This window comes from Phascolarctos cinereus, unplaced genomic scaffold (assembly GCF_003287225.1).
Source record: "Phascolarctos cinereus isolate Bilbo 61053 unplaced genomic scaffold, phaCin_HiC Scaffold_4;HRSCAF=312, whole genome shotgun sequence".
Classification (NCBI taxonomy): Eukaryota; Metazoa; Chordata; class Mammalia; order Diprotodontia; family Phascolarctidae; genus Phascolarctos; species Phascolarctos cinereus.
Genome location: NW_027555847.1, coordinates 278,080,094 through 278,098,977, shown reverse-complemented (window position 1 = coordinate 278,098,977; position 18,884 = coordinate 278,080,094). Strand labels below are relative to the sequence as shown.

General features: G+C 34.7%; 1 protein-coding gene across 2 annotated transcripts in view; it reads left to right on the top strand.

Annotated features, from left to right (window-relative positions):
* Positions 1 to 18,884, top strand: part of EFNA5 (ephrin A5) — a 339,036-nt gene that overhangs the window by 274,225 nt on the left and 45,927 nt on the right. For both annotated transcript variants that reach the window (XM_020968835.2, XM_020968834.2), the window contains exon 2: positions 3,037 to 3,329. In XM_020968835.2, coding sequence (XP_020824494.1) covers positions 3,037 to 3,329 — 293 coding nt within the window. The remainder of the gene's footprint in view (positions 1 to 3,036; positions 3,330 to 18,884) is intronic.

Here is an 18,884-nt window from a genome sequence, read left to right as displayed (position 1 = left end):
GCAAAACAAATTCCTGCATGGGTCATATCCAAAAAAAAAATTGTTTCGTTCTGCATTCTGAGGACTGTGTTTAAATGCAAGTCTCATTTGTAAATGTACCATTAATTCATTATTATAAGTACACTCAGTACCTGGAACAAGAAGAAGAAGAAGAGGAGGAAGAGGAAGAGGAAAAAGAAGATGAAGAAGAAGGAAGAGGATGAGGGAGGAGGAAGGGGAAAGAAAGGAAGGAGAAGGGGAAGAGGAAGGGGAAGGAAAAGAGGACGACACAACAGGCACCAAAAATGAAAACTAACTGGAAAACCCCACAATGGGATTTAACCGGCATATTTGTCACATGAAAAAAATAATCAAATTTTAGAGTAAGTATTAGGAAGAGAATGAAATATGTGCTGCAAAATACTTGTGACAGTTTGTGAAATCTGAGTTAAAGTAGGGTCTGTAACCTCTCTTGATACTTTCTGGTCTTGGACTGGTCTAAACATTTGGAAAAGCTATTTCACTTTTCCAATTTTCAATAATACATGGCTCAAGAGACTCAAAATGTGTGACAGAAAATACCAATGAATTTTTAAAAAATTTTCATCAACAGCCACCTAAATAAAAATTAAGATAATACAAAGTGCATCTGGACAGTGCTGCATCTCTCCTATGGCACTCATTCAGAACTGTCAAATTATTCTGTGTGCTGATGATTCATATCCCAGCATCTTTTTAGCTGAATATTGCAGCATCTCCTTTTTATACTTTGGCAACCATGTTACATTGCTTTTTAAAAATCTTTTAAAAGCATCATGGGCTTTCCCTGCATCTTGCCAAAACATCTTGCCAGTAATAAATGAAATGATCATAGGACAGCTGTAAACATAAGTATCAATAGCCCAATATCTGTGTAGCAAGGAAATAGATGCAGCCTAGCGAAGAGGGTTTGCTTTTGTTTTGCATTTTTTAAGAGGAAGACTTAGAGATAAGTTTTGTTATTTAATAACTGAAGAACTGATGTGATGAGATGCCAAACTTGAAATCAGGAGATCTGAGTTCTATTCCTGATTTTGCCGCTTACTTTTGTGTGACCTTGAGTCAATTATTTAAGATCTCAGGGCCTCAGATTTCTTGTCTGTAAATTGAGAGTGCTGGTCTAGATGATCTTTAACTTTCTTCCCAGCTGTAAAAGTCTACGATTTTTCACTTCTTTTAAGCTACAGAGTACTTATTCTGAAAACCACAGGGGATGAATGTTGATAATATCTCTGTCAACTAATAGTTTTACATTTGAGAATAGAATTTAAGAAGTAATGTCATTGATATGCTTCCATTAAATTTGTTTGGGGCAAAATAGGGATTAGCTTTTATGTCTGTGATTATCTTCCTTTCCTTCTATTTGCTATGGATTCACCCCTAATTTTTATAGGGTTGTCATGTTTTAACCCTTCTTGGTGTTCTTCAGAGGCAAAAGGTGTTATACTCTGGTTCCCAGATAATGTAATCTTAAGATGCATTAAAAAAAGAAGTATGTGATCAAGACAGTTAATAAATAGTTCCACTGTAGTCTGCACTGAGTAGACCATATCATATTCAGTTTTGGGCACCATACTTTAACAGGGAAGTTGGTGAACTGGAATGAGTAGAGAGGAAAGTCACAAGCATGCTGAAAGCCCTGAAAGTAACATCATTTGATGAACAATTTGAAGTATCAGATATGTTCTTCATAGAGAAGTGATATAATAATATTATGTATTTGAAGGTATGTCTTGGAGAAGAGAAAATAGACTTATTCAGTCATCACTTCTAATAACACTTTCTTATCACATAGGGGAGATATATTTCATCTGTACATAATGAATAACTTTCTAATAATTTGATCCATCCAACTATAGAACAATCTATGTCTCAAAATACTATGCTGTCCATCATTAAAAGTGTTTAGGCAGAGGCTAAGGCAGAGGTATATGGAAGAATAAATTTCTTCTTTGGATAGAAGGTTGGACTAGATAACCTTCTGAAGTTTCTTCCAACTCTAAGATTCTGGGTTTTTGTTGTTTTGTTTTTGAGCTTGAGTTTTTGTTGTTGTTTTTAGCAGTAGCTTTCTTTTATGATAAATCTTCTAAGGCCTCATTCTGAGAATAAGTAATTTACTGACTAAAAATGAAGTGATTTTTTTCTTTGTGCTGCCTCATTGTAGTTTTCTATGCTAGAAGCACTTAAAAAACCTTTATTTTTAATTGCTGCTGAAAAACAACTTCCTAGATCAAAAAATTATAATATTTTAGAGGCGACACCTCCAACCCTACTGCAACTAGTTTTTCAGCTTTTTCCATCTGTACTTCCTAAACTCTCCCATGTTGATTTGACTATTAGTGTATTCTGGGAAAGTGTCCAACTGATTGGTGGAAAGGACTTGATTATACTGTAGGTCAGAATTGATGTGTGTTTATGTGTATTTGATGACTTAAGAATAATTCAGACTTGTTGCTTTTACACCTAACATTCTCCCTTTCACTACTCACCAAACTTCTTTCTGAAAGTAAATTAGAAAAAGGAACAAAGACAAACATTTTGTATATTTTTAAAATTCAGTTTAGAAAGAGATATGAGGCAGGGAGGAGAATAGGGTTAATGAATTAAAACGAGTTTAGTGGTTTATTTATATATGTAATTCTTTCTTTTCCTGCCCCTTCATTAATGCTGATAATTGAAAATTGACTACAGTTACTGCACAATTAACTCAGGAACTTGAACAGTTAAAACTTTAGGTGTAATTCTAATGTCGCATACCAGGTAAACTAGAGTAAAACCCCACTTTAACAGGTTATGATTACTTGGATTTGAATACAGAGTAGATCAAATCATCACACACACACACACAAATCCTACACACAGCCTAACGATCTCATGCAATAACACTACCATAATGTGGGTACTACTTCTGTGCCTTAACCTGACCATTGCAAAGTGGCTCCACTGTGTAACATAATACCTCTGGATGGATGGCTATTTGCCCATGAATAATCTGATCCTTTTCTCCTTTTATCCTAGATTCCAGAGAGGAGACTACCACATCGATGTCTGTATTAATGACTACCTGGATGTGTTCTGCCCTCACTATGAGGACTCAGTCCCTGAAGACAAGACAGAACGCTATGTCCTATACATGGTGAACTTCGATGGCTATAGCTCCTGTGACCACACCTCCAAAGGGTTCAAGAGGTGGGAATGTAATCGACCTCATTCTCCAAATGGACCACTGAAATTTTCTGAAAAATTCCAGCTCTTCACTCCCTTCTCTCTAGGATTTGAGTTCAGGCCAGGCCGGGAATATTTCTACATCTGTGAGTATATGGAGAAATTGATAAATCTCTGCTATGTTTCATAGCAGCTGCAAGAATCTAGACTAATTTTTCACCTATGCTTCATGAAATTGCAGAGGGCTTGGCTCTATGCATTACAGATGTCTCTTAGTAAATGTAGACATCAGGTTCCCCAGATACATTAGCTGGGAATTGAAAGCACAAATTAGATTAAAGGTACAGCTTTTTTTTTCCCCTATGAAATTGTGTGTCAGCCTGTTCAGTGAACCACTGAACCACTTTTAAATGAAAAGATACTGCTAGGACTTTTCTAAAGCTCAGAAATGTTTTTTAAAAAACCATGGAAAAAAAGAAAATAATTAAATTTACATACCATGGAGTCATTGAATTTCTTATGCAGGTGTTAGCAATATCCTTTCAATCATCTACATTTTCAGTGGAGAAAGCTAAAACTCCTGCGAATGTCAGCAGGCTTAGGATAAATAATCTCTTTTCACCAAGGAGAAAAGATAATTATTAAGAGCAGCTGTGTCTTGAAGCAAGAAAAAAGTGTAAAGTACTGCAGAGAGTATCTTCCAAGTGAACTAGTGTGAGTGAGTTTACCCACCTGTGATTAGTAAATGACCATATGCAATAGCACTCAGAACCTTTTTTGGTAAAACTTTAGGCTAATAACCCTCCAAATTACCTTCTCTTTTCCCCTATCACTTGCAACAAGAAATCTTCTGTGATCATTTTCATCTAACTTTCTGAGTAATATCTAGATTGTCATGTATCTTGAGCTCTTCTGTTTATTAAGAAACTTAGAGTATTATAATTGTATTAAAAAATCCTTTCCCATGGCAGAGTCTATTTGTACACGGGAAATACTACCCACCATGAATGGAACTGTCTTTTCTACTTCAGTTTTCTCCAGAAAGTAAACAAAAAATATTTACTGAGCATCTGATAAGTATAGAATACTGTGCTATATCCTGAGGGAGAAGCAGTGATAAGTAGGATACTATTCCTGCCCTTACATCTTACAAAACTTAGCTTTCTAGAGAGATAAGACATGCACAAATAAATATTATACAAAATAGAATTTGAACAAGTATAAGAAGGATTCACGGTACTGAGAGAGTTCAGAGAATGACTTTTGGCTTGGAGATCAATGACAGCTTCACAAAAGAGATGACATTTTATCTGGGTGTTAAAGTATCATCACTTTTAGAGACAGGGTCTGCCATTCCTGGCATAGGGAAGGGTATGGACTTAAAGAACAACGGAAAGTCTGATTTGGAAGAAGCATAGAGTTGTGCAAAATTACCCTGTAAAGGCATGTCAGAATCAGTGTAGACATGAATAGTACTCTCCATTACTTTCCTCCCTTCCCCTCTCAAAACAAAATTTTATAAAAATAATTTCAGCTTCACATGAAGAATGGTCCATGTGCTCATACATTGGCATGTAGTGAAAAGAGGGAATAAAGGTATGAGAGTTTTATTATTTCAATATTTATTTTCTAAGGTTGTTATAAGAAGACATGTAAAAGCTTTAATGCTGTCTTGCATTCTATAAGTGAATTTCAAAGGAATACTAAAAGACAAGGATTTTTAAAAAGCCAGCATGACCACAATTTGACACTTTTTGTGAGTATTATGTTCCAGACTTGTAAATTTTTTGTTTTGAAATCCCATGGAGCAAAAGGGAGAAAGAGAATAACAGCAATAATAACCAGAAGAATAGAACTGGGAATGCTTTAGAACAGGCAGATAATTCCATTTACTTCTTAACAGGAAAATGCAATTCCAGTGTAAAAAGTACATTCAGGCAGAGTTAGAGATGTTCTTACTGGTTTCCCAGATAAGGAAACAACAACAAAAACAAAAAGCCAACAAAAGGTGGAGAACCCTGGGATGAGAAATGTACACATAGCCTGACTATTTGATAGCATGATTATTAGAAAAAATCCATAATACATTGAGCTTTATAAGCAAGATATTATTATTGAAATATACCCATGGTGCTTATGACTGGTTCTCCTCATTTTTAGTTAAATTCAATATTTCACTAAAATCATTATGTGTCTTCTATAACATTCATTTAACAGAGTCATTTAACTGTCAAGAGCTCCCATCAAAGTAATTGTTCTAAAATGTTTTAAAATATCAAGAGCTTTGTGCTGTTCAGATGAGTTTTGCTGGAATTACTTTTTTTAAAATGAAAAGTAAAATAGCCCAAAATTAGCAACAAGGAGGTGTTCATTTATAAGGCTTGTGTTGGCTTGATATTCAGTGAAATTAAATTTTCAACCATGTTTCATAAGCATGAAAGCTTTCTTTCATGCATTTTTTGTTGTTGAAATATTTCTTTATGTTCTTTCTTTCAGTCTGCTGATAGCAGCAGTAATAGAGTCAATGTGGAGGACCCAGAGAAGCAGCATACATTGTACTCACAATTAAACCTGAAAAATCCTCAAAGGAGAATTGTGCTTCATAGGATTTCTCTCTCTCTCCTAATGTGTGCTAAGGGAACAAGATTAGTAAATGGTTCTTCATCCATCCCTTAAATTTATCAACATGCTCACAGTATGAAGTTTCAGAAATAGGCATGAAACCTACCTGTCAGTTTCATGAAGCATTCATTACTAGGCAGGGATTGCTTTTCATCTCCGTATTGGACTTTATTGGATGTATATATTTTTTCCCTAAAGAAAAAAAAATCTGTGCTTCAGAATCTATTCTTAGTGATACTGAAGAAGGTGTATTTTTGTGGTGGCTGGAAAGTTGAAAAAATAATCATAAGCTAATTTGAATTAGGGGGAAAGATAGTTTTATACTATAAATTTAGATTCCCAATGGATCAATTCTTTGAATAAATCAGAGACAATATAGATTTCTCTTTACCACTATACACTATTTCCTTCCTGATTCTTGTCACCTATGTAGAATTAAGGAAATGGAGTGACCTGAAGCCTTTTATATTAAATTTTTCAAATTACTCAAAATACAGAGATTTAATTTCCTTTCATAGGATCAAACCCTTCCTGCCATCTGTCCTGGGGAAGCCCCAGGACACCATGAACCCTAGAACTATGGTGACAATTATTCTATTCTGTCTTCAATAGTTCTATATTAAATAATTGTGTTGTGCAACATTATCACCAAATTATCTGTTAATATCTGGGCTGTTCTTTGTCAATCCAATAAATGTGATTATCTTCTACTGTAATAATTTTGGGGTCCTTAACTTTTTTGTGACATGGATCACTTTGACGGTCTGAATCTTTTGGACCATTATCAGAATAATGTTTTCAAATAAATAAGACAAAATACTTTGGATTACAAAGGAAAACAATTATGGTGAAATACAATTATCAAAATATTAAGGGAAAAAGAGTTCACAGACCTCGGGTTAAAAACCCCTTCTTTAGACATTAATGGTATTTATCCTAAACTATACATTTGAAGAATTATAGTTCAACAAAATAGGAAAATGCTAGCAATGTAGAATGGTAAAATCTTAAAGGGAATTTTTTTTTAGAGACTTCTGAAGTTCAGCTTGCAAAATAATTCTCACAGTGATTCTTACGTCAGAAAAATCATGGAGAACAGTAAATACACTTTGAGGTAGTTTTTAAAAATAACTCCTTGTAAGCAGAAGAATAAACACATACTTTTTCATTTTTTCAGTAGTTAGTTGTTACTATAGACTTATGTCTAGTCCTGTTCCTTAACTGTTGGTCACATATAAGTTGCTATAATGTTATAGTTTATACTTAGGACTTTTATACTATTATTTTTATTTCACTTTCTTAAATTCTTGCCAGCTGATACTTTGCCTTCCTGCCTGTGGGATGCATCTAGCTTTGAGATATCTGACTTCTTAGGAAGATTTTAAGGGTATGAGCCTGAGAACATAGCTCACCTAATTAGTCCCCTAAACACAGTGGCATTGTGATAGCCATAGTTATTTTTTTAAAGTATTTATCGTGCCAGTTACTTCAAGTAAAGTTATTAAGGACTACTTGTCACAAGAAAAAGTATGTTTGTTTAGAAGATAGACTGTGAATTTCCAAGCCTAATTCAATTCATCAAACATTTACTAAACACCTATGGTGTACAGAACATTGTGCTACATTCTTGGAAAGATACATTTAACTAAGCTCGTTTTTCTGACATTATACAAGCTATAAATAGGGAAATGTATTCATAAATAGCTAATCCAACAGAATGTCTGAAAAGTATATAAAAGAGATGAAAACAATGTTGTTTGAAGTCTACTGTGGGAGAAGGCATTTCTTTCGGGGGAGGGGGCATCAAGGAAGAAGTATAGCAGATAATTTTTTTTAGTTGAGCTTTAAAAAGATGGATAGGATTTCATCAGGTTGGAATTGGAGGACTGGCATACTGGCAATATGAAATTCCTGTAGGCATTGGGAAAATCATTAATAAAATCACGGAGGTAGAAAAGTCCGGGTTATGTATAGTAGATAGTTAAGTTTAACTGAAGTGAAAGGAGACAAAAAGCCAGAACAATAAAGCTGACCTAGATTATGGAAGGCCTTGAATAATACCATGCCAAAAACATTGAACATTCTGTTATTTGGAATAGAAAGCCATTAAAGGCTTTTGAGCAGATATACAATACTGCCTACACATAAGAAAAATAAATGTTTAAAAATGTGAGCGTTAGTTGAGGATGGCAGGGAGACCTGTTGGTAGCTATTGCAAGGGCTCAGTTAGATGATAATAGAAATGGAGAGTAGGGTACAACCATGAAACTGGTTGTTAGACTATAACCCCTATGAGTTCAGAGACTGATTCATTTTGGTTTTGCATCTCTAGCACAAGGGCTGGCGCAGAAAAGTCACTTAATAACTGCTTGTTAAATTGAAATGATGATGTGTGAGAAATAGAGTAGAAGGAAAATTTAGAGATGGCTCAAAGTTTCTAGAGGAGGTATTACTAATAGAAGGGACAATGGACAGAGCACCTGGCCTAGAGTCAGGAAGACCTGAGTTCAAATCCAGCCTAAACACTAGCTGTGTGACTCTAGGCATGTCACCCTGTTTGCCTCACTTTCTTCATCAATAAAATAAGCTGGAGAAGGAAATGGCAAACTACTTCAGCAAAGAAAACTCCAAATGGGGTCATGAAGAGTCAAACATGACTGAAACAATTGAACAACAACAACAACAACCATTGATAGACAAAGTGAAGTCACAAAGATGAGCAAATTTTGGCAGCTAGGTGGCAAAGTAAATAGAGCACTAGGCCTGGAGTCAGGAAGATCTGAGTTCAAAGATGGCCTCAGATACTTACTATAGGACCCTGGGCAAGTCACTTAACTTCAGTTTGCCTCAGTTACCTTATCTTTAAAAGGTGATAATAATAGCACTTACCTCTCAGGATTGTGAGGATTAAATGAGATAATAATTGTAAAGCACTTAGCACCACATTGGCACATAGTAGATGCTGTATAAATGTTAGCTATTATTAATTATGGCAGAAAGATAATGTTCTCTGTTTAGCCATATTAAGTTTGAAGTGTTGTTGATAATCAGGGAAAAAAATGTCATTTAGACAGCTGGAGATATGAATCTCAAAGTTGAGGAAGCTGTTAGGATATATAAACCTATTTTACTTAATTTAGTGACATTTGCAAAGACATACACATATGTTCATACACACATTTTACATGTAGTGAAAAGAGCGTTGTCTGAAATTCAAAAGACCTGTCTAGCAATTATCCTGTAACTAAATCTTTTAACCTAAGCCTCAATTTACTCATCTGTAAAATTGAGATGAAATCTGCCTTTCTAGTTATGTTGGGAGGATCAAATGAGAAAATGTTTTCTTTGAAAATCGGAAATTGCTATATGTGCAAGTTATTGTATTATTATAACTTAGTGGCCCCCAAACTGATAAGGCATGCAATAAGTCAGATAAGGTGGGTGGACTTTCTCAGAATCCTATGGGGAGTATTTCCATCCTAGCATGTAGGGAAGCAGCTAAAAGAGTGAAGGTTAATGAATTGAAGCATAGCTTTCATCTTTCAGAAAAAATATGTATTTATTTTTGGTTTTCAACATTCACTTTTATAAGATTTGAAGTTCTAAATTTTCTCCCTCTCTCTCCTCGCTCCCCAAGACTGCATGCAATCTGATATAGGCTATACTTGTACAATTGTATTAAATATATTTCCACATTAGTCATGTTGTAAAGAAGAATTAGAACCAAAGGGCAAAATCATGAGAAAGATAAAACAACAAAAAAAGAGAAAACAGCATACTTCGATCTGCATTCAGACTCCATAGTTCCTTCTCTAAATGTGGATAGCATTTTACAGCATGAGTCTTTTGGAATTGTCTTAGATCCTTGCATTGCTGAGAAGAGCTAAGTCTATCAAAGTTGGTCATCACATAATGTTGCCATTACTGTATACAATGTTCTCCTGGTTCTGCTCACTTCACTCATGTAAGTTCATGTAAATCCTTCAGGTTTTTCTGACATCCACCTGCTCATCATTTCTTATGGAACAATGGTATCCCATCATATTCATATACCACAACTTGTTCAGCCATTCCACAGTTGATGGGCATCCCCTCAATATCCAATTCTTGGCCACCACAAAAAGAGCTGCTATAAATATGTTTGTATGTGTGGGTCCTTCTCTGATTTTTATGATCTCTTTAGGATACAGAACTAGTAGTGGTATTGCTGGATTAAAGGGTGGGCACATTTTTGTAGCCATTTGGGGATAGTTCCAAATTGCTCTCCAGAATGGTTGGATCAGTTCACAACTCCACCAACAATGTGTTAGTGTCCCAATTTTCCCACATCTTCTCCAACATTTATCATTTTCCTGTTTTGTCATGTTAGCCAATCTGATAGGTATGATATGGCACCTCAGAGTCGTTTTAATTTGCATTTCACTAATCAATAGTGATTTAGAGCATTTATTCATTTGGCTATAGATAGCTATATTTTCTTCATCTGAAAACTGCCTTTCATATCCTTTGACCCTTTATCAATTGGGGAAAGCCTTCATCTTTATACTTTAAAAATATTGTTATTGGGGATAGAGATAGTTAGAAGTAATTATCACATTGACAACTACAGTATAGAGAGTTGTGTCAAGCTTTACTCTCTCAACAATATTAAGTCAGATTTTGCAGGAGAAAACATTAAATTTAACCCAGTATTGCTAATATTTTAAAAGAAAAATTTTCGCCTCTAGGACAATACTTGGGCTATGCCTTCTCAGTGATAATTTAGATTTAGATTATTTTCTAAATCTAGATATGTTTACAGGTTGAGGGAACCCATTTTTATATGATGACTTTTAAAAAGTTCACAGAAGTCAGCAATGAAGCCAGAAGAATGCTTATAGGGTTGTTAATCCCCTTCCCTTTCCCCAAATCAATGTATAAGCATTTATTAAGTACCTACTGTACTGTGTACAAAGCACTGTGCTACTCACAGGGGATACAAAGATAAAATGAAATCCCCTGCCCTCAAGGCGTTTATATTGAAAAAAAACCAAAACAGTTGTATTCTATGGGTTTTACATTTTGTTCATTTAGAATTTTTTTTTTGTTTAAAAATGCAGAAACTCTTCTTATCTCATGGATTATACAAAAATAGGTGGCGGACCAGATTTGGCCCATGGGCCATGGTTTGCCAACTCCTGTTCTAAAGCATTCTTTGTTTGTTGCTTGAAATCTGGAAATAATTTCTCATTGCAATGTTGTTATAAATCATAGTTAGGTTCAAAGGCTAACCCACAAAAGCTGATTTAACCTACAATAAATTAACTGAAATAGTACCAATTATAATTCTGGTAGTTAATCCAGACTGAAAAAAAACAATAAAATTGAACAATTAAAAAAATTTTAAGTGCTGATGCTTGAAGAAAAACAGGCTTAATTAGAAGTCTTTCGGCTTTTTAGTGCAGTCTGTATTAACCTCATTTAACAACTTTTTCTAGGCAAACAGTGGAGCTACAGTGTTAGCTTCTGCTGTTTGGTAAGTAGTGGTAGCAACCCTTGTGCTGGCCTCAGTGGGACACCTCCACCCTTGGGGACAGTGTGCCTTTTGTTTGCATATTAGAAAGTGGAAAGAGAGACTGGTTCTCTGTCAGTCAAAGTGAGCCAACTTGGCTGATGATAATAGGATAGCTTCTCAGCTCCATTGATGGAGATATGATAAACCATTCTCTGGATGTAACATCTCCCAGGTTTGAGATGAATATATGCTCCAGCCTTTTCTTCAGTCGCCTGCATCTGAGTGCACCATGTTTGACCATCCAGAAAAGGAAGTTGAAGCAGCAAGAGAACAGCAGTAATAGTGGTGATTGCCTCCATATCTCCATTCCTACCCAGTCTCCTTTGTATGAATAGATGTTTAAAATGTTGATGTTTTGTAACTTAGGAAGGATTCCTTTGTAATTCTACCTCTTTTTCTTCATGATTATATATGGAAAATCCAGGGAAGACATGTTTTTATAGAACTATCAGTTGCCTTGGGCATCTGAAAGGGAAAGCTACTTGCTCAGTTAGGCTTTATTATTTTTTTTTATTTCAGACTTTACTTTAAAAAAACCTATTTAATAATTACTACCCATTGTTTTCAAAACTATCCAGGTCTTCTGTGCTTCCTTCTAAGTTTTCTTTTGATCTCTGCTGTGCACTTTTTATTTTTTTCTTCCTTCCCGCCCCATCCTAGAAAAAGCCACAATTAAACACAAATACACACACACATACCTATTGGCATACATATATACACATACACATATATACACATATGTGAAACCATACTATACATACTTCTATTTATGAATTATTTTTCTAGAGGTAGATGGCATCTTCCTTCATACGTAAAAGTTTTTCTATGTTTTTCTAAAATCAACTAGCTCATCACTTCTTATAGCACAGTTGCATTTCATCATAATCCTATCAACCTGTTTAGCCATTTCCCAATTGAAGGGGATCTATCATTTTAACCAGTCTGATAGATGTAAGATGATATCTCAAAGTTGTTTTAATTTGCATCTCTCTCATTAATCATGATTTAGTGCATTTTTTCATATGACTATGGTTTTGATTTCTTCATTGAAAAACTGCCTGTTCATATCAATTGATTTGTATTCTTATAAATTCTTATGTTGTATTGTTATTGTATTGTATTCTTATAAATTTGACAAAGTTCTTTACATGTTTGAGAAATGAGACCTTTATCTCAGAGGAGATCTATGAAAATGTTTTCTCAATTTTCTGATTTCTTTCTAATCTTGGCTATGTTGGTTTTATTTGTACAAGAACTTTATAATCTAAATTATCCATTTCACAACTCACAATGCTCTCCATCTCTTGTTTTTTCATGAATTGTTCTCCTACCCATTAGTCTGATACATAATATGTTCTGTGTTCTAATTTTTTTGTGATATTTCTTGTGATATCTCCCTTTGTATCTAGGTCATGTATCCATTTTGACCTTATATTGGGTATATGGTTTATGGTCTATGCCCAATTTCTGCCAGAATGCTTTCTAGTCTTCCCAATAATTTTCACCAAATTATGAATTCTTATCTCAAAACTTAAATTTTTACATTTGTCAGACACAAGGTTACTATAATCTTTTACTTCTGTGTATCGTGTGTCCACTCTGTTCCATTGATTTACCTTTCTAGTTCTTATCCATTACCAGATACTTTTGATATTTACTGTCTTATAATTTCATTTTAAATCTGGTACTGCTAAACCTATTTCCTTTACATGTTTTCATTAATTTCTTTGAAATTCTTGACCATTTGTTCTTCCAGATGAATTTTATTATTATTTTTTCTAACTCAGTAAAATTCTTTTCAAATAATTTAATTGGGATGGCATTGAATAAATAGATTAGTTAGGTAAAATTGTTATTTTTATTGTATATGCTTTGCCCATTCATGAACAATGAATATTTCTACAATTATTTAAATATGACTTTATTTCTATAAAGTTTATTTTTAAAATTATGCTCATGTAGTTCTTGGATCTGGTTTGGCAGGCATACTCTCAGGCATTTTATACTGCCTAGAGTTATTTTAAATGGGGTATCTCTTGCTATCTCTTCTTGTAGGATTTTGTTGGTTATATAAAAAAATGCTGATGATTTAAGTGGGTTTATTTTACATCCTACTTTGCTAAAATTGTTTCAACTAATTTTAGTTGAATCTTTAGGATTTTCCAAATTTATCATCATATCATCTTCAAAAAGAGAGAGTTTATTACCTCATTTCCCATTCAGATTCCTTCAATTTCTTTTTCTTCTCATTGCTATTGCCAGCATTTCTGAAACAATATTGAATACCATTGGTGACACACAGTGTAGTTTACCTGTTTATCTCTTTTAATTAAATCTATTTTAGCTTTAACTTTGTCTGATATCATGATTGCTACCTCTACTTTTTTCAGCAGATGAAGCATAATAAATTGCACCCAAGCCCTTTATTTTAAACTCCATGTATATCCCTTATTTTAAATTGTTTCTTGTAAACAACATATTGTCGAATTCTGATTTTTAATCTATTCTGCTATCCTTTTTCATTTTATGGGTAAATTCATCCCATCCAGATTCAAAATTATAATTACTAGTTGTGTAATTCCCTCCATCCTATTTTTCCTGACTTATTTATCCTTCTTGCCCTGTTTACCCTATCCCTTCTTACACTTCCAATTTACCTCTAACTGCTACCTTGTTCTCCTATTGCTTAGGGTCCCTCCCTTATCCTCTCAATCATCCTCCTAATTTTTAATCTACATACACTTCTAAAAGTCTCCTCCTTATCTTAATCCCCTTATTCCTTCATAAATTTAGAAAACTTTTATACCCTTCTAGATGTATATGTTTTCTCTCTCTCTAACCAAGTTTTGATGAGAGTAGGGTTGCAGCACTACCAGCCCTCCACCTCCACCTGTTTCTTCTATATCAGTTCTTCTTTTCCTCATTTGTATGAGATAATTGCTCTTTTTATCTCTCCCACCTAGTTTTATGTTTTAGAATCAACCCATCATGCTCAGCTCAGCCCAAGCCTTTCTTATGAACTACCCAAGTCAGGGGTGGGGAACCTGCAGCCTCAAGGCTACACGTGGCCCCCTAAGGCCTCAAGTGCAGTCCTTTGACTCAATCCAAACTTCACAGAACAAATCCCTTTAATAAAAGAATGTAATTACCCAAGTAATGATGACAGTCTTAAGAATACTGATATTTTCACATATAAGAAATAAACAATTTGACCTTATTAATTCACTTATAATTGGTCTTTAATGTTTACCTTTCATTTCTCCTGAATCTTATGTGTAGAATTTTACATTGATGGTGCAGTGGACAAAGCACTGGCCCTGAAGTCAGGAGGACCTGAGTTCAAATCCGGCCTCAGACCAAACACTTGACACTTACTAGCTGTGTGACCCTGGGCAAGTCACTTAACCCCAATTGCCTAAAAGCAAAAAAAAAAAAATAAAAAAAGAATTTTACATTGAGTTCTGGCCTTTCTGTTACAAATACCTGAAAGTCTTTCAGTTAATTAAATGTCCATTTTTTTTTTATTCAGGATTATATTCAGCTTTTCTGGATAAGTTATTTTGATTACAATCCCAGCTTTTTTACTCTTTAAAATATTATGCTTCAAGACCTGCAGTCTTTTAACATAGAAGCTGCTAGGTCTTGTGTGATCCTGATTGCAGCCCTGAGTATTTAAGTTTTTTTTCCTATTGTTGCTTGTGATATTTTCTTAACCTGAGAGCTTTGAAACTTGACTATGATGTTCCTGTAAATTTTCATCCTGAGATCTCTTTCAGGTTAATCGGTAGATTTTTTTTTCTATATCTACTTCATTCTCTTGTTCCAAAACTTCAGGACAATTTTCCTTAATAATTTCTTTTAATATTGTATCAAGACTTTTTGTTTTGGTTGTAGCTTTCAAGTAGTCCAACAATTCTTATATTGTCTCTCCTCAATCTATTCTCCCAGTCAGTTGTTTTCCTACTAAGATGTTTCTCATTCTCTTCTATTTTTTCATTCTTTTAATTTTGTTTTATTATTTCTTGCTGTCTTATAACATCACTAGTTTCCCCTTGCCCAATTCTAGTTTTCAAGGAGTTATTTTCTTCCTTAAGTTTTTGGATCTCTTTTTGCAGTTAGTTGACTCTTTTATCACAACTTTCTTGGATTGTTTTTATTTTTTCCTAATTTTTCCTCAGTCTCTCTTATGATTTTTGAAATTCTTTCTAAGTTCTTCCAATAGCTGTTTTTGGTTTTGTGATCATTTGATATTTCTCTTTGAGTTAGGAATGGCTTTTTAAACTTTACTATCTTCCTCTGAATATGAACCCAGATCTTCTCTAACCCCACAGTAGCTGTCTATGGTCAGATTCTTTCTCTTTTGCTTACTTATTTTTATTTTGTTTATAGCAGATTATTATTGTAATTGGCTGTAGTCCTGGGGAATAGAAAATGGTGCCCCAGACCTCTGGTTCTTCTTATTGTTACTTTCTGAGCTCTGTTTTGGGTCCCAACCTTGGGCACTCCTCTCCAAACCCAGCCATACCATCCTGAAAATGCTCTTGCTCCCAGTGGCTGTAAACATCAGCTCTCTCCTCTGCCCTGGAACTGAAACCAGGGACACAACTCTCCTGCAAGTGCCCATAGCAGTAGGGTCTCCACCCCTCTGTTACCACACTAATTGGGCATATGCTAGTTCCTTGCCACAGCCTAGGACTGTGTCTAGTCAGCACAGCTGGGTCTGGCATCCCAAGATAGGAGAAGGTCCTTCAATCTTTCCTATTCATCTGTCTCTCTCTCTCCCTACCCCTAACCTCTGCCCCCCACACATTGTCTGAGAGGTGAAAATTCCTAGACCCAGATGCCCCCCGGGCTTATTGTTTGTTAATTCAGTGGAGTCTACCGGGAGGTGCTTGCACTTTACTCAGGCAGAACTTCTGCCCCTGGAAGTAAGGTGTTTCCTGAGATCCTCTCATGTTGTCTGAGGAGGCCAACTATTTACTTTAACTTTTATTTATTCCTACCTCTCTATGTTCGCTTTGAGGTGATATTCTGTCTTTTTTTGTGGAAAAAAATGTAGAAAACCTGGAATTTTCTGACCTACACTGTCATCTTCTGCTCAGTTAGTTGTGTGGGAAATAAGATGCCTTGTCCAGGATTAGACTTGTTTTCCTTTGCCCTGGAAGGCATAAGTAGAAGCAATGAGTAGCAATTGTAGAGAGTTCAGTATAAGGAAAACTTCATAGTCTTATAGCTTTAGAGCTAGAGTAAAATGGATAACATCAGGAACTAATGGATTTTCTGAGATCTCTAGAGATCTTTGAGCAAAAAGCAATTTGTTAGGAATATTATGAAAAGGTAGGTGTTGATGGGAGATGTAAAGTAGAGAAGTGGATAAAATGTTGGGCCTGGAGTTAAGAAGACTTGAGTTTAAATCCAGGTTTAGACATTACTAGTTGTGTGACCCTGGGCAAGTCACTTAATCACTATTTTCCCTCAGTCTCCTCATCTGTAAAAATGGGGATAATAATATCACCTACCTCCCAGGGTTGTTGTGAGGAACAAATGAGATAATTGTAAACCTCTTAGCACATAGTAAGTATTACATAAATGTTAGAGATGATGACGATGATGTCAGACTCCCTTTGAAAGAGATTCTGTGTTCCCTGCAATACCATATTTTGGAAAGAAGCTCAGGAAACTGATTTGTATTTGGATTTCCCTCCATGCCCCCATCTCAAGGAAGTATCCCATAAAGAAAGTATGTTTATTTATATTTGGTATTACTGTAAAAAGTGCACATTTTAGATCTTGACTAACTCAAATTTCAGCAGTATAGGTCAGCAATCTAAAGGAAGGAAAAATATATTCTCATGATCAGGGACCTACACCATTTCTAAGAACTGGATCACATATAATGTGAAAGAGGTCAACCAAAATTTTGTTTGCTGGCTATGTAGCTATTTTGGCAATACTATATCAGTGACAAAAGTACACAGAACTGCCCTAGAAACATTCAAAATAAAGTTACTCTACCAATATTATAAGTTAAACCATTCTATATAACTTTTTTATGATAAATCACAAATCCTATGGACAGATTTGCTTAAGACTGACTGTTTCCATAGAATTTCCTCTTATTCAATCCCAACTAACTCCTTACTTTAGAAATGTGATTGACTTTTTATTATAAAGAAAACTTACGGAGTGTTTTCCCTCAGAAAACATTCTACATAGTTTTCCCATTAAGGAGTGACAGCTGTTCTCTAGAAATGTGTGTGGCTATACCAATATGACAGGAAGAAGAATCTACATTGCCCAATATATTTCCTACTACATACAATTTGCATCAGTTTACTTTGTGGAACAAATGTAGTCTGTTTTTCATGGGCCTTTAGAATCACCATTAAGAATACACCTTTTCTTTCTCTCCCCTATCTTAAATGGAAATCACATGCAAAAGGTGAAATATGCTTAAGTCATTAGACAAATACTCATACCTTCTCAGGAATATAGCCCATAAAAATCAGTTGTTTGGGAAATAAAAAATATAGAAGTGTGGTACTGAGTTCCCACTATCTCTGAGTACTTCCTTGGAAACTTGGAAATAGAATATTTATATATCTCTTAAAGAGAAAGAATTAAATGAATTTGACACAATAATTGAAATTTCCAGCTTGGAGACTTAACTCCATTTACAGATTTTTTAAAGTTTTGTTTATTTTACAAAGAGAGAGATATTTATAGAATGAAATCATTTCCATGCCACTATGATTATCTATTTACCATGCTGGTTTTCATGGTAGAAAATGAGAATTTTGTAGCATTTCTTAATTTCCAATGGTCTTCAATCAAACCTGGAAGAATATACTTATTTTTTTAATTTGGAGACCGAATTTATGGCACTGATTCTGTTTCTAATCATCACAAGGTTTATTGGAGGGAAACATGAATGGAATTTGAGAGCTATTAAATAAAGGTTAAATAAAGAACATTATAGGGAGGCATTCAGGGAGGTGACTACATTTCTCTGTACTCATTAACATAATTGTACTTTTCTTTTAAGGAAAGAGTTGTTTATTACCAGGTGCCTCATTAACCTTTGTTCAAGATCTGATCAGCATAAACCCCATACCACAGTTGCTTTGACAGCAATGGGCTTAGATCTATCCCATCATGGGGAATGTTGTGTTGGATGGTTGGTTCAATGAATTCACTAGAGAAAGTCTGATTAAGATCAAAATGAAAGAGAAAGGGTTGCTAAAAATATAGGGTATTTAGGAGAATTTTTTTATTATTTTTATATTTCATGGCAACATTATTTGGACAAGCAAGGTGAATTTTAAAGGTGTAAATTCATGCTTAGCTAAGAGAGTAAGTAGATTAAAGGACTTGCTTCTATTAAGAGGAATGAGAGGAATTAAGAAAGCTAGAACAAACATAACTGCCTAATAGAGTGTGACATTGGTAGTGTTCAGAAAGTTCTCAAAAGGGAGCATAAAAGCTGTTGAATAATTTGGACTTGGTAGAAATTCATTATATCGCT